Genomic DNA, 17,741 nt, shown 5'->3' on the forward strand with positions numbered 1-17,741 from the left:
AGTTTTTATGATACTGTTTAATTTTACTGGCCTTACCAGACAGGGGTACCTTCCTCTAAAAAATGTCGAGAGTGATCTATATCTGTAGTCTTGCAACAGCTCAAGACTCAGTTCTTCAGTTCTATGATATGCCATGCACATATAGTGTACAATAATTTACTTAGTTAGAACAAAGGTAAAGGAATTCAACATTATTAAAGTGCCTGGATTCAATTTATGGTTCCAGACTAGGCCTGACGATCTAGAGCACCAAAACTCTCACGTGTTCTAGTGTCTCCAACCACTTCATGGAACACTGATCAACCCTCCCAGGCCTTAATCCTTAGGGCATTACAATGCGTTGACCTTTATAACGTGTTGCAATATCAGACTTTACTACGCAATTTCAGTGGTGCTGATATTTTTTATCCATTTTTGTTTATATTTTCATTACACTGCCCCTGTAGGCTTAACCCTTTTGCTTACCCATCCCTAAACCCTAAAAAAACCTTTTCTAAACTGTATACATACTCAAATCTGAATCTTAAAACCTCATTAAAACCCTACTACCACATACGAGTACCCATCCATGAACCCTAAAACCACCTTACTACCATGTACCCTTACCAGAGAACACTAAAAACCCCTGTAAGACCCTTACTACCCAATGCAAACGCAAAAAACCCTTACCACCCTATACAGTTACCAATTTATGAGCCTTACAATAGCTCCTAAAAGAAAAGTTTATTACTCAATACACTTACCCATTCCTGAGCCCTAAAGACCCCATTGCAGCATCTACCCTTACCAATACCTGAACCCTAAAACCCCTTTAAAATTCTTACTGCTTTGTACCCTTAATCAACCCGTAACACAAAAAAACCCTATAAAATCATAACCATCCAATACCTTACCTACCCCATAACCAATTATCCCTTTGTTTTTTAAACATCATAATTATGCCATTAAAAACTGTACCTGCGTGGTAAAGAAGTAAAAGAACTGCACTATAAAGTCCCAAAAGAGGCCTGTGGGGTACTTCTCTCAGTGGTAAAGTTAAGCACAGTAACGGTTGTGGGGTAAAGACTGTATACCAGAACAGTCCCTTGCCAGTGTTTTATGGTTAGCTTTTCCGCCCCATCTTCCAAATACATAAGACAGATAAACTAATCTATGACAAGTGTATCTACTACAACTCACTTTTCATGTTAAATTTGCGATATATTTCCTTGTCTTTGTTCTGTAAAGGGCTTTCCTCTCCTTAGACAAAAGAAGCCCCCACAGAAAACAAACGATGAATTCACCAAGCACAGCAAGCAACAGCCGCACATGGAGGTTCCAGATTGTGCATGCACACCGAAGGACACAAAGTGCACTCACCCACGCAGCAATACGCAATGCATGCAAAAGAAAATGTTTAAAAAAAAAAAAAAAAAACACACACTTGTTTATCCAGAAGTAAATTGCAGTATAATCAAACCATAAAGTTCTCCATCAGAACGCGCACATGTGCACATTGCATTCTGCATACAAATGTGTATAAACATAATTTATACACACTGCATTCTAGCCGCATATTATCGTTTGTTTCTACACTATACCATGAACCCTGAATATACTGTAGTTACATATGCATTACACATATTGTCATGACACTCATTCGCCTATGCTCTACGCTGCAGTTTGCACAGGAAATGGTGCACAGAAACACTAGTCTTTCCCATACTAAAGATTGCATATAGCCAACTAAATCAACAGGTGCATACAAAAATGCACGTATGCACACAGCTGGTAATACTCATTGAAATCTGAACAATAGCACAACACAACTTTTTTTTCAATCAATTAATCAGCTATTTATAGAGCCCAACACCTACTGCAGAGTGTTGCAGCACTGTTTTTGTTGGACTCAAAATTCTGTGCACGTTGCCTTTGCTAAACAAAGGTTAGGTGATTTTACTTACCCTTTAAACATAGCTAAATTGGTGTATTCCTAAATGACTAATTTAAACCTGCCTACAAGTCCTTGGTATATGGTAGAGGATGTACCCAGGGCCTGGAAGTTAAATGCCAATTGTGCACTGCACCACCTATTGTGCCATCCACTTTAGTGGCAGTAAACGTATGGCTTCGGGCACCTCAGGTGCAGCCTGAAACCTGTTGCATAGACCCCTAGAAAAAGAAAAAAAAACACACAACAGCACTTTTTTCACAGGTTGGAAAAACGGATTTTAAATATTCAATAAGTTGACCATAAGCACACCTCTCTGCCCAAAAGAAAGGGTGCATAACATTTAAGAATGGAACATGTGAGGTATTAGAAAAAGGAATGTTTCCCCAGTGACAAGGCCCAAAAACAGTTGTCACTTGTCAGACTGTATGTACATAAGTAAAGTCAAAGTATAGATTATATGCTTAAATCTATAACTTTTGACCTGTACCAGCTACAGACTCCATTCAAAAACAAATTTTTAGATTTTGTAAGAATCTAATCGAATGACCGAAGTTGGATTTGTATTAAATATATTAGAAATGTAAGTGTTAGAAAGTTACCTTTACCCTGCTTGAAGCTGCTGGAGGTTAATTTGCATTTGCTCTCCTGCAAATGTCTAGCCTGTACTTGGCCTGAAATAGGTGGGAAAATTGCTCCCAAAAGCACAGCCAATGGCCTGGGAGGCAAAAGGTGTTTTTTTCCTTTGGCAGAAGTACCAGCTAGGGTAGGACCTGGAACTTAATTTACTTCAAAGGGACAAGCTCCGTCACAAGCCAACATTAGGTGATACCTGGAAAGGGTCAGCCATAGTTTGCCAAGCACCAAAACCAGTGGGAGGACTGGTTTGCAAACATATAATGATCAAGTGATCAAGGGCACTGTGAATGGAGTGTCGCATTGGCTCTCATTGTACCAATGAGGCTGCTGGATTTGGGTGGCAAGATCACATAAATTGTGGGGAACTTAGTTCGATCCCATACCATGTGACAACTGCCGGCCTAATTTGTTTCCCACCAGTCAGCAGCACCTCATCTATTCCCAAGAGCAAGGGTGATTTTTGGCCACCGGGCGCATGCTATTGGGACTTCTCAGGGATATCGTGGTCAATCAGATCTCATCCTTTTCTCTCAGTTACATTTGTCTCACACATGCAAAGACAAATAGAAGCAAAGAATGGTTCAATAGGGTTTACTGAATCAACTGCGTCCTGGATAAAATAACATGAAATGCAATCAATAGAATGATAAAACATACTAGAAACAAAATGGTGACAAGAAAAGTGAAACACAAGAAAAGTCCCACCATACTGTCACTATGAAAGCTATGCGATTCCTACCTACGCTACTAATGTTCTATATTAGAGCACAGCAGGATAAGCCCTAATCTGCCCTTCAGGAACCCCTGGAAAGACATCATCCCCCCCCAATACCCGAGTACGACAGTAGTGAAGGAGCAGGTCATCTACAGAGGCTCCATCCCCATGTAGGCCAGGGAAGCGGCAGTCTCAGCAAGCAGTTGTAACGAAGTCAAACAGCATGCGATAGCAGTCATGTGGCTAGAACCTCCGTCTAATGTGCAGGGGACAGAGAGATGATTTTGCAAACAAACAGCTAGTGTTCTGAGAAAAGTGTCCCCACGTAAAAATCAAATGTTTCTGTGAAATGTTAGTGACGAGGTGTACCACCGCCAGCAATCCTATCTCGTTGCAGCCTTGGAGAAAGCACAGAGTGAAAGAATGTTGTGCTAAGAAATGTAAATGCTTTCCTAAGCAAGAGGACAGCAAGATAAAGGAAAATCAAACATCATCACAAATTTGATTGTTTCTAAAAGAATAAAATAAAATGAAACATTACTAGGCTAAAGGGCATGGACAGCAGACCTAGTTGCTAAAATAGTGTGCCCACAGAAATCACTAAAATGGCTCCATAACAGGAGGATCTCAATTCATCTGACAAAATGGAGCTACTCTATAAAGATCAGTAACGTTTAGTGTTTGGGATCATAGTGTTTGGGACTAGTTTGCGTAAAACTGCAAAGAAAGGGGAGCATGCTTTGGAATTTACAGTGTCTTTATTGGGTCCAAAGAGGCAAGCCTGCCTCCTGTACTTTCGATGATGCCTTTTCCGATACTCTATCTAACCGCAGATTCCTTACCTTAGAATATTTCCCGGGCATCAGGCTACATCTGGACAATTATAAGCAGTATCTCAGCGCCCTGACATCAGATTCTTTAGTGACACATTACACACCCACAGACATGGAGCAACATCAGAACGGCTGTGACCTGTGTGCTGAAGCTAATGAGGACCTTCCAGAAGAAAGTGTCCAGTTTGCAGAGCTGGGTGGAAAGGAGGATTAGAAAGGTGTCTGCGGTTAGACAGAGTCTCTACCAGAAAAGGTGCTACAGAAGTAACTTGTCTTTCTGCAACAGACTTTTAAGCGCAGATTCCTTACCTTAGAATGGATACCACACAATAATCTCTCCGGAGAAGGGGCTGCGAACAGTCTTAAACCAAAGGTCCTGCAGGACCGAGCAGGTAAATTCCCATTGGGATGGACTTGGCAGCCCAGACAGTAGTGCTCTGTGAACATGTGAAGCAATGCTCACAAAGCCACCTAACAGATGCCAGGGACAGGAACTCACATCTTAAAGCAGTAGCCACAGCCTTGGCTCTGATGTAGTGACTCTTCAAGCCTTCTGGAGGCTTAGTACGTAGCAGATTTGTATGCAGAGTATGATCCATCAAGAGATGGTCCCCTTTTGCCCAGCCTTGCCCTTAGTTGCTCCAGTAAATCCAATGAAAAGATGATCGCCCTGTCAGTGTTCCTTCATACGATCAATATAAATCCTTAGAACTTTCTGCGGATCCAGGTTGATGGTCTGACTGACATAAAAGGGAGTCCCCCATCTTAAACAGAAAGGAGCCATACATTGTAAGAACCATTTTGTTCTGGTAGAAGGTAGTATATGGTGGGAGAACCAAAAGGGCCTGAAACTCATTCATCCTCTGGGATGATGTAATGATCACCAAGAAGACAGTCTTAAGAGTCAAACAACAAGCATGCATGGGCTCTAAGGGAGAACACATCAGACAGGTCAAAAACAAATTCAGTCCCACTGGGCATAGTGAAAGGAGAAGGCAGAAAGGTGTTTCAAATCTTTCAAGATACAAGTCACAATGAGTGTCTTAAACAGAGAAGGGTGATCCGACACCTTCAGAAAAGCTGAAATAGCTGACAAATATCACTCAACATTGCCCGGTGCCAGGCCAAAGACAACAAAAACAGCAACACCTCATACAGCTTAGTATGAAGTGGGTCAACTTGCTTGTCTGAGCACCAAGCCACAAACTTGTATTAATAGCAGGGCTATACAGATTGCGCAGAGGGACTCCTGACTGCCAGAATAACATCCACCACCTTGGGAGGAATATCAAAAACACTCAGCTGCCGCCACTTATTCTCCAAGCATGAAGATGTAGCATGTGCAGGTTCAGGTACAGGACCTTGACTGCTGCTGCAGGAGACCAGAGGACAGAAGCTCATGCCCAGGAGTTTGGGATACCATACTCTCTGTCTCCAATCCAGGGCCATTAGGATGGGTTTCGGCCCAGTTAGTCCTGATCTTGCAGAGGACTTTAAGCATGAGTGGCATCAACAAAAAGGTGTACAGGAGTCACAACTTCTACTCATTTCCAATCTGGAGCCGCTTTGGGAACTGCAACGTGCAGAAGAGCTAACAGTGCTCCTTCTCTGCTGTGTCTAATAGATCAAGCAAAGGTCCACAAGAGGTTGAGGGCTAAATTAATCTGCCCTGGCATTCAGAGATCCCGCCAGGTGCTATAAGACGAAGAAGATGTCCTGATGTTCCAAGTGTCCAGAGGCGCAGCACCTCTTGGCACTGGGTCCATGTCCCCAGCACTCCCTGCACGCTACAGTGCCACATGGCATTGGCATTGTCTGAACCCCCAGGAGCAGCCTCCGTTTGATGGACGGAAGGAAGGCTTTCAATGCAAAACAGATGGCTAGCAACTCCAACGGGTTCAGGACTAAAGTCCTCTGATCTCTGTAAGGTGGCCATCCTAGAAGCAATGCATCAGTCACCACTGTTGGCTCTGGGACGGGAAGGGAGAGGTGCCGATGAGCAGATTGCAATTCAGTAGCCACCAGTGCAGATCTCTTGCAGTATCCTCCGAAATCTGGTTGCGATCTGAGAGATTCCCCCAATTCTGTGCCCACTGGGACTATAATCCCACTGCAGAGCCCACACATGTGCCATTTGGCATGCTTCACCAGCAGGACGCAGAAGGCAAATAGATCCATCAGCCTCTGATTCAGTGCCACCAGAATTCAGGATTAAGGCTGAGACATTAGGACCATAGCCCGAGTGTCCTGGACTCTCCATGCCGCTTCAGTGTCCAGAATAGCTCCAATGAAAGAGAACGTTTGAGAAGGAGTTGGATATGACTTCAGAATGTTGATAGTGAACCCCAACAAATGAAGAAGGTTCACCATAGTCTGGAGGTAGGTGACGACTACCGGGGGCAAGCTTGCCTTGAAGAGCTATTGTCGAGGTAGGGGGGAGACTGGGTCCTTCTACCTCCAAAGATGAGCAGCAACCATCTCCATCACTTTCATGAACACATATGGTGCACTAGTGAGGCAAAAAGGGAGCACAGAAAACAGAAACATGCTCCCAACCCACTGTGAAACCCAGATAATGTCTGTGGGATTGCAAGACAGGATAATGCATTTCCTGCAGGTCCAACCCCACCATCCAGTCTCCAGGATTCAGGATTCAGGGCAGACAGGCCCTGGGCAAGGGTGAACATTCTGAACCTGTCTTTTCTCAGGAATGCATTTGCTGGAGGCTTCCATCCTTTTTCAACACCAGAAAGTAGCAACACGACCTACTTCTGGTGTAAGAACCCTCTCAAAGGCTCCACTGGCCAAAAGGACCTGCACCTCCTGGCATGACAAGAATAGGTGGTCCTCCAACAACACTGTAAGGATGGTGGCGTGGGGAGCAGAGTTTCGAGGAATGGCGTGATAAGTCTGCCACTCCGGTAAAAAGTGCCAGGTTTTGCCTCCTACAGGATGATGGTGTGTTGAGGAGTGCACACTAAAGGGTAGGCTGCTGATTGAGGAATGTCAGGTCCCCCAGGTATAAGGCAATAACTGTGGGTAACCTGGAGGTTGACGGTGACCCTTTAGCAGGATTTGGACCAGGCTCCCTGTGGGGGGCTTTGTTAAATAGAAAAGGGGGCTCCACAATGGTTTGCCATGGCTGAAGCATCTAAGTTAAAACATTAGGTCTACCTTCCCCTGATCGGAAGTGGAGATCAAGGGCCTCATCTGCCATACTCATGACAATGGCAGATGATGCACTCTCCTCAGTGGCCAGACCAGTAGGAGAGACCAAACCTGAGTCTGGAAAGGTTACAAGCCCACTGGCAACACCCAACTCCTCGTACCAGTTCTCCTCAGGGAAAAACTGAGCAATGCCATCAGTGGGATCAAAGGCTCCATACTCTAGTTAGTCTTCAAACTCAGGTCCCCCAAAGGACAGAGTCACTGTATACTAACCTGAAGGCTACTGCGGCTGAGTAGTGCCCGTCTCTACCTCAGTTGGTGATGTTGTTACACCATCTCAGACTCAGAAGAAAAACGGGGTCCCCCTCATCATGCAGCATCAAGGGACCGACCTTAGTGGTCCTGAGCCCTATTTCAGCTCCACGACACTCAAGAGTCCCTCTAGATCCGGGAACTGTTACAGATGGTCCAGTCGGCATCAGTGGAAGACCAGTCTACGGCAATCCGGATGGAAAACCTCTCAGCTCCTGGGGCCAGAAGGTGTGCCAGAGGGAGTCAGATGTCCAACAAAGCTGGCTTATGCCTCATAAAACTCATGAAGTTATGCAGAAGTTGGAACTCGGAAGTGTGCAGTCAAGTTAAGCAGCGCTTAGACTACTTCTTATTTGACTTACCGGACGACGACTTAAGACTTTGAGTAAGACCGATAGCAGGAACGGCCATAAGAATGGGCCTGAGATTGTTCACAGTGCCAAGACCATTCCCAGGAGCAGTAGCGATGTGGGGCCTTTCATTACCAAGTTGTGAGAAGCTTCATCGCCCTCTAACAAATCCCCTTCAGGTTCATCAACAAACATTTGGAGAAGGAATGAATCGGTCTGTGGTGCTTAGGGTCGGGGTATGACTTAAGTGAGAATCAGTCACAGACATTACTCTCAAGGCTCAAAACCCATAGATTTTGGATGGGACATGTCCCTAGCGCACTGGAAACAGCTCAACAAAAGTAGAGGAAAAAGCTGGTCAAAAAGTGGCCTAGGTAGCTCTCCAGATCCACTACAGTTGGTGAGGAAAGAAAGGAATTGATGTCAGAGCGCTGAGGTGGCACCTATATAGACACAACACACACCACATCAGAAGCAGACGATGTCAATGCAGAGTAGTCGGCGCCACTTACTGGCATGCAGAGAGATTGCTCAAGATTTTCTGGATCCAGTTTGATGCCTGGGGAATAGTTTGAGGTAAAGTAACTGCAGTTAGAGGTCTCTTCTACAATTTAGTAGCTCCTCACTCAAGGGGGACTAGCTCTGATTAGTAAACGTAATATAAACACAGTCACAAAGTTTCACATACAACTCTTAAAACTGAATAGTTGATTAAAAAAAAGCAAAGCCATTAGTCAGTATAGCCAAAACATTAATAAAAAACATTGGAACAGCAGGATCAAATTAGAAGAGCAGATTTAATCACGTCATAAACTGCTTCTTCAATTTAAAATTTAGAAAGCATTGGTTCAAGGCAATCCTTATGTGAAAAAACTACAATCAAACTGCGAAAAAACAATGTAATAAAATACAAAGGTACGCTGATGTGCAAACAACTGTATATTTTCATTACAACAGGCTCATAGTTGCTTGTGTAATCTAATATATGCAATGTCAGGCAGTTTGCTCATAATGAGTGTCGCGTCAATGGCATTTTGACTATTCAGTGAATATAAGGGTCTCATCCGGGCTTGGAATTGCCGGAGGGACCTCCAAAAATGCAGAACAGAAGTGAGGGTAAGTGACCTGCTATAACGATAACCCAAAATAATAGACAAGTATGGAGAATGACTACTGCTGCCCAGAGTTAACAATCCCATAGTGCGCCCCTCAATCTCAAAATATAAAATGGGGAAATCAGAGCCTGTGTGTTCACCCTGAGGTGTGGCTAGGGTCATGGGCAGTTCCCTCCTCGGTGGTCACTCAAAACTGGTTTAGGGGGTAGCTTTCCCTCCCTGGGCTGGTGTAGGTGTAACTATGGTGATAAAGGCTCAGGCCCTCCATGCGTCACCTAACATTTACTTGTTACTAAATAGGCCCCTTTCAAGTGAATGAAGTTACTGGGCCCACCCCATAGGTCTTTCTGCCAGGGCAATTAACCTCAATCTGCACCCCCCCCCCCCCTCCCACTCCCAGGCCATTGTGCCTGTTCTGCGAACATTTTTCACACCTCTTGCATACTCAATTCAGGCCAAAAACAGGTTGGGTGGTAGGAGAGCAAGTGGAAATTAGCCTTCAGCAGCTTCCAGCTGGATAATGTTAGCATTTTAAAAGTTAAAATTCCAATATATTTAATAAAACTCCAACTTCACCATTAGATTGGATTTTTATTAAATATAGAAATAAGTCTTTGAATGGAGTTTGTAGCTGGTACAGGTCATGGTTATAGATTAAGGTACATATACTTGGAGTTTTCCTATGTTACGCACCCTACCTTGTGGGCAGCAAGGTGTGCTTAGTGGTGGCTTATTTAATATTTAAAATCAGGTTTTCTGGCCTGCCAAAAGGATCATTTCAACAGGTTTGTGCAGAGGGTTCAAGCTGCTGCTGGTAGGCTACACAGGGTGGGCCTGAAGCCTTGTTTTCCCTGCCACTATAGTGAATGGTACAATAGGTGCTACAGGCAATTGGTGGCATTTAACTTTCCATCCCCAGAATGTATTTCAGCACCATATAAAATGGCCTTATTGGAAAGTTAATCAGATTTAAACCATTGTCTACATGTTTAAAGGGGGGGAAAGCACAGTTACTTTAGTCTTGTTTAGCAGAGGTAAAGTAAACAGAGTATTTATGCCAGCCAAACAGATAGGGTAAACATTGGTGGCTATCATGCAAACGATTGTCATTACCTATATTGCTGTATCAGGAACAGCTCATTTCACTTTAAGCAAGCAAACGACTAAGGTAAGGACAAAGATAAAAACAGCCCATAACTGTGGGTGAATCAACAAAGGTATATGGATTAATAAATGGGCAAGTGAGTGGGAATAAAGAAGAGTGTAGCACTATGAATAAATGTACGGAGGAGGATGGATATGTCGGAAACTGAGTATTCAGTATCAACAGCCTCCAGCTACTATCTCCTCCATCTACAACCATCGTATCTCAGTTTCCATATTTCGTGCTCGAACTCAGTGACATTACAATCACTGAAGTCAATTGCTGATGTCACTGTGCACGAGCATCACAACACATCTTCCCCTTCACATAAAAATACCATTTTTTTTTTTTTTTTTTTTTTTAAACAAAAGAGAATAACAATATTGTTCATACAAAACAAACGTAATCTTGTAATCTACTTGGTTTTCTAACTAAGCGTCCATATCTACTACTTTTATTTGTAGACATCAAACCCTGTACCACATTCTGATTATTGGTAATCGATTCATCATTTGAACTACTCCCTAACTCATTAAGACTCGAATCCTTCCAGTCTATTAACCAATCAAACTTGCACTCCTTGTGTTCCAGAATGACTCTTTCCCCTTTCATCCCAGCTTGAAAAGGATTAACATCTCTGCACAAAGACAAAGATGACATATGTCACACCTTCCCATCACTCAACAATGCAGAATTACAGTATGTTTTTTCTACCCTTAGAGGATCAGAAAATCGGTTAAGTCTTTTGCCAATAAAAAAAGGTTTCCTGATTTTTACCAAATCACCAACTTTGATGAGTCGTTTTTTACACTTGTGTTTGGCCTCAAAATATAATTTGCTTTGCTCTTGGGAACATTTAACGTTTTGTTTCACCTGTTTAAGTGACCAATCCACCTTCATATCACCTGTCTTCCAACCCACATTATCTTTGCTAATGGGAATTCCAACCCTCATTAACACAAAAGGTGAAAACCCAGTGGAATTGCAAGGAGTAGTTCTATATATCCATATATTACGCATTAATTCTCCTCTCCAATTCAATTCATTATTGTTGGCCAGTTGAATGACACCTTTGATCACAAGGTTAAACCTCTCCACTGCACCATTTCCAGCTGGATGATATAAGGAAGTAGTTTTATGCGAGATACCTTTACTGACCACAAAATCTTTGGAAGCACAAGAAACAAATTGAGGCCCATTATCACTCACAATACACTTAGGTAAACCCTCTTTCAAAAATACTTTGTCCAAGAAACTCACAATTGAGTCCACATCTGCCTTGTTAACAATCTCTACTTTTGGCCATTTAGAGAAATGAACAACCAACACCAGTAAGTACTTTTGTTTATCTTCATACATTATAGGTCCTGCAATGTAAATTCCAATCCTTTCTCTTGGTCCATTGGGACAAGTTAGAGGATGAAGTGGTGGTTTTAACATGACCTGAGCTTTGTCAGACATGTTACAAGCTTGAAAATCCCTCACCTTCCTTTCAACATCTGAGTCCAAACCCAGCCACCAATATGTACACTTAACTTTATTCTTAGTTTTTCCAATACCCAAATGACCCTCATGACAAATATCCACAATTCTTTGTCTTGAACACGTGGGTGGAATAACCTTGCTATTCCTTAGTACAAGACCACCTTCTAAAGAAAGTTCATGTCTTAATTCCCAAAATACACGAAAACACTGATCTATGTGTTGTTTCTTAGGCCACCCATTCTTAATGTGCTCACTTAAAACAGTGAAATTGTCATCCTGAACCTGTGCTTGTTCCCATTCTGCACTAGTTATGCTAGGTAAATCAGCGAAAACATTGGATACTGTGAACGTGTCAATATCGGTATCCACGCCACTCTGTAAAGGTAAAGGCATTCTGCTAAAAAAAATCTGCCACCACATTTTTGACTCCGGGAACATATTGTATACTGTAATTGAAATCCAATAACCTAATCGACATCTGAGCTATCTGAGGCAAAGCTGAAATTAACCCCTTTGTGGTCAAGACTTTAGTTAGCGGTTTATGGTCACTTCTTAGCACAACATGGTAGCCCCAAATGTAGCGCCTGAAATGTTCTAAACCCCAAATACAAGCTAATGTCTCACGCTCAATTACAGAATTTCTCTCCTCTATAGGGGTAATTGAACGCAAGGCAAAAGCTATGGTTCTTTCAACTCTCTCTTTATCAATCTGGGTCAATGCAGCACCAATGCCTTTCGAACTAGCATCTGTAGTAACAATGCTTTGTAACTTGGGATCAAACCCATACAATGGTGGAGCACCAGCAACATCATTTTTGATTTCTTCAAATGCAATATCACATTGTTCATCCCATACAAACTTGTTATTAGCTTTTAGTAGTTGTGGCATGGCATATGTTTTTTCAGAAAAATTGTGTACAAATTTAGCATAGAACTCGGCTAGAGCTAAAAAAGCTTGCATGTCATCTTTACATTGAGGTCTAGGAGCACCTTTAACAGCATCAATCAATTCTACATTAGGTTTAATACCTACTTCCGAAATCTCATGTCCTAAGTAATTTTTTTTTTGTTTCAGCAAATTTGCACTTGCTTAGTTCTGCTGTTAAACCATGTTCACTTAACCTTTAGAAAACCTTAGCCAGATTCCGGTCATGCTCCTCTCTATATTTCCCCATTATCAAAATATCATCCTGGAAAATAAGTATATTCTTCATGTTAGATAACACCTTGTGCATTAACCTTTGAAACGTTGCTGCCGCAGAGGCCAACCCAAAAGATACCCTTTTAAATCTGAAACATTCAAAAGGTGTTCTGAAAGTTGTAAAGCTTCTGCTCTCTGCATGTAATGGTACCTGGTGATAAGCAGCTCCGAGATCAATGCTGGAAAACCATTTAATTCCACTAGTACATGCTAGCATCTCACTAACCTTGGGCAAAGGAAATGGATCTACTAAGATATTTTTCTTTTTACTACTACCAAGGGTAGTGACCTACCCTGCTGATTCCACTGGTTCAATAATACCATTGGATTGTAACTTTTGTAGCTCTTTTTCTACCTGAGCCCTCACATATGCGTTTGACTTTATGTATGCATGGAGAGGAATTTGCTTTCATGTGTATTTTGTGTTAGAACCCTTTAAGTATTTCAATTTGCCCTGAGAAAACCTTGGGAAATTTGTTTGCAATTTTTTACACGAATTCTGCATCTTGTTGCACCATAAGCACTGGTATTGAACTATTGGGATCAAGAATGATACCAAGTTTACCCTGGTCCTTCCACCCAAGCACTGATGGGCCTGTATCAGACACATATTCCTTGAAATGAGCCGGCTTATGTTTGAATTTAACTAACAATATCTTGTAACCAACTATATTAATAGGTTCTCTCACAAATGTTTTAGGTGAAATATCAGGTTCTTCAAAACAATTTCCCAAAACAGGTTCAAAACTTTGTTGCCAATTGTGTAGGGAGAACCAGAGTCAGCAACTACTGAAATGTCAACCCCTCTAACTAATACTTGGCATAGTGGTCTGCTGTTGCTTCCATTTATATTCAGAACTTTATCATAAATGTTCAGAACACATACATTTTGAGTCTGACTCATCTGAGGAACTACTCTTATCTAAATCACCATCCTCCAAACGTTCCACACACTCTTCTCTTATAACACACTTTAGCAAAATGCCCCAACACGCCACAACTCGACCATTTCTGATTACGAGCTGGACACTTCCTGTCATTAGCTAAATTATATTTGCTCCCACACCTGAAACAAGATTTGTCTTTTTTAATTTATGACCTCTTTACATGTAGAACCACTAAATTTGTTAATACTTTTGTTGTTCTTCTTCGCCATAGCTAAAATAGAATTGTCTTCTAACTTGGAAGCAATCCTATCCTCACTGCGCAAAACAGCTTTTGCGCACCTTCCTGTAAGTTCAGCACTTTTAACCATGCCTATGACTTCTTGTAACAATGCTTCTCCTCTTGCCCAAAGTTTCTCTTGAATGTGAGGATTCGCTGTATGCATAATTATTTGGTCTCTGATGAGATCATCATGAAGATTCCCAAATTTACACGAGTGTTAAATTTTTTAGTGCCGCAACATAATCCTCTACAGTTTCCTCTTGTTGTTGCTTCCTATGAAAAAACTTGAAACGGTCCACAGCAACACACACCGTTGGCTTAAGATACTCAGTCAGATCTTCAAGTGTGTGAATGAACACATCGCCCTGATCAGGTACTCTAATCTTTTTAATACTGTTGTAAATTTTTAAACCTTTAGCACCTAAACAATGTAATAGAATTTTCTTTTTCTTCTCAGGTGTAAGATCTTCAAAAGTAGAAATGTCATTCTCAAAATATTTTCTCTACTCTAATTCACTATACTCCGTGTAACTAAAAGTTTTTTTTTTTTTTTTTTTTAAATGTTGGTCTCAGAGAAAAGGGGGTGGGGGGGAATGTATATATATATACACACACATACACTTTTTTTTTAGGTTTTTTTTTTTTTAAATGTAAACGTTCACTAAGGGAAAATACTTCCTGTATATTTGTTTGATGAATGTATGTATCAGAAGGCTTGTCCAAAAACAAATAAATACATTAAATTCAGTACACGGCGAATGCTCTTCAAATCGGTTGCTTAGTAACTAAATGTTTTCCAAGGCGTTGAAAGAAATCAGCGTGAATACTACAAGGCCAAGTGGTTGCCTGGTAACCAAACAGGCAACAAGTGATGCTGACGTTGCGCGAGGAGAAATGCTTGTGTACACTTGGCAACGCAAGACGTTGCACGAGCTAAAATAAATATCCTTGCGGACACCATACTCGCTGGAGACAGCACGAGCATATGGTACTGGTTGATCCTACCGCAATGAAAATGTAAAGACAACGCTCCGCAGAGAAGAAACGCTGCAAGACTGCTCCGGACGGGTCCTCAGGAAATCAGGATTGCAGAACTCCAACATACGTTCAATGGAAGTCGAAAACACACAAAACATCATGGGCTCATTGTCGGGATCCCATCCTCGTCGCCAACTTGGTTAAGAAGGCAAGTCGGTGGATGTAAATAAAACAAAGTTTTATTTAAATATTATAAATGACTCCAACAGTATCAACAGCCTCCAGCTTTTATCTCCTTTGTCTACAACCGTCGCATCTACGTTTTCATATTCCGTGCTTGAACTCAGTGACATCACAATCACTGAAGTCAATTGCTGATGTTACTGTGCACGAGCATCACAACAAGTAACATGATGATAGCTTAAATGGAGAAGTTCATCCCCTGATGTTTTCATTTGTTGCAAGGTTAACATGAATAAAGTTAAATGATGAATCTCAACACAACGTGAATACACATACCCTGTGAGTGTAGACCAGAATGATCCACGTTTATAGGAAGGCACCATCACTAGGTAGATTTCCAGAATAGACAGGTGCACACCAGAGAGGCAGGGAGATAAGTAGGGAAGAATAATATAATGAACCAAATGTACATTAAAACTTAGGCGTGCCACAACGTTTCCAGGTTGTGCTCTGTTATATGCTAGTAAACTATTTGGGTTCTTTTTAATGAGCAGCTTTACCTTACAGAAAAACATGAGTTATCAAGTTAACTGTCGGGCCTGATCCAGAGGTGACAGCAGTTCTATTAGAGGCCCGTTTTCTTCAACAGTGACCATGAATTGGGGACTGGCACTTTGTTTCCTATAACTACTAGATGTTAAAATGTTCCAATAGGTATAGTAGTATATAATGTCTCCCTCTGGCTTAACCAGGTTGTACAGATACTGGTGTCAGTCTTCATCCAGTGAAATAAATGAAACCTTGAAATCAAAGTGGTGGAGATTAGTTTGTACAGTACTATTAATCAAGGATCTATCCTGTCAGCAGGCTTCATTGATATCCCTGAGACAGTTACGATATTGAGTTCAAAGAGCCAGGGACAGGAAAGAGTATGTGTCGCATTCAGAAAATAATTTATGAAATTACCCAAATATTTTTAAAAAAACATAATTCTTACAATTTCTGCTTGTATGTCTGAATTAATACCAATATAGACAGACGTATTTATATATATTTTCAAAGAGATCTCCCCCTTCCTCAGGATATTAATATGAAATTTAATGTCATTTGTTTAATTTGCCAAAACTAAGTTTGGCAGTGCATGTCATCTCATTCACAACATTTTTATTACAAGAGTTATGAACTCAAATTTAGCAGTTGGTTAAAAGTGCAAAGTGAAATCCTCTCATGGGAAAATTTTACTAGCGGAATTATTTTGCCATTTTTTTCACAAATACGAACCACCATAACCAGGTAATGTTTCAAATAGAAAATGTGAAAAAATAAAAGCTTGGCGGAATTTATTTTTCTTCTGCATGTCAAGAAACAAAGGGGGTCATTCTGACCCTGGCGGCCACCAACAGGCTGGCGGTGCTCCCACGAGCATTCTGACCGCGGCGGTTCAGCCGCGGTCAGAAGCGGAAAGTCGGCGGTCTCCCGCCGACTTCCCGCTGCTCGGGGGAATCCTCCATGGCTGCGGAGCGCGCTCCGCAGCCATGGGGATTCTGACACCCCTACCGCCATCCTGTTCCTGGCGGGTCTCCCGCCAGGAACAGGATGGCGGTAGGGGGTGCCGCAGGGCCCCTGGGGGCCCCTGCAGTGCCCATGCCAATGGCATGGGCACTGCAGGGGCCCCCGTAAGAGGGCCCCACTGTGTATTTCAGTGTCTGCAATGCAGACACTGAAATACGCGACGGGTGCAAACTGCACCCGTCGCACCCCTGCAACTATGCCGGCTCAATTCTGAGCCGGCGTCCTCGTTGCAGGGGCATTTCCTCTGGGCCGGCGGGCGCTCTTTTGGAGAGCGCCCGCCGGCCCAGAGGAAATGTCTGAATGGCCGCCAAAGTCTTTTGACCGCGGTGCGGTCATTTGGCGGCTCCCTCCAGGCGGGCGGCTCCCGCCGCCCGCCGGGCTCAGAATGAGCCCCATAGTGTTCATGCAGACCAACTCAATTATACTTGCACAAATTTTATAGAGAAGTTAGAAAACAAATTGCAATAATTACCCCATAATGAACATAGTTCTCTCCCAAATATAACTTCATGATGTGTTTTCCAAACTCCACTATGTTCTTCAAGTGGTGAAATATTTCCTCTGGTGTCTGAAAAGCAAAGGGCACAGATCATAAACCAGATACTCTGACAGCGCAAATGTGAGATCTCAACTTTTGTTTAAATGTATAAATCGTGTTTATATTTATAAGATTAAATGAAACAATTCAAATGTAAAAATGTCATATTTTTACAGCTGTATCACATATCAAAGTGCTAGATTCTTTCACAAACCATTTTGAGTATTGGTACATTAATTGTCTCTAAAAGTTATGCGTCACCTTATGCTCACAGTATTTTATGCACTTTTGCCAAAAAGGGCACCAAACACTATTTCAAGAACGATGAATACAATTAGACACATAACATCAATATATACAACTAGGGTAGAAAAAAATAGAGAATCCCAGAAGAAAAAGAAGTGCGTCCTT

General features: G+C 42.1%; 1 protein-coding gene across 1 annotated transcript in view; it reads right to left on the bottom strand.

The window, feature by feature from the left end:
- Positions 1 to 17,741, bottom strand: part of IPPK (inositol-pentakisphosphate 2-kinase) — a 247,777-nt gene that overhangs the window by 173,500 nt on the left and 56,536 nt on the right. Inside the window, exon 3 of the mRNA XM_069206685.1 lies at positions 17,265 to 17,360. Coding sequence (XP_069062786.1) covers positions 17,265 to 17,360 — 96 coding nt within the window. The remainder of the gene's footprint in view (positions 1 to 17,264; positions 17,361 to 17,741) is intronic.

The sequence above is a fragment of the Pleurodeles waltl genome, chromosome 9 (genome assembly GCF_031143425.1).
Source record: "Pleurodeles waltl isolate 20211129_DDA chromosome 9, aPleWal1.hap1.20221129, whole genome shotgun sequence".
Classification (NCBI taxonomy): Eukaryota; Metazoa; Chordata; class Amphibia; order Caudata; family Salamandridae; genus Pleurodeles; species Pleurodeles waltl.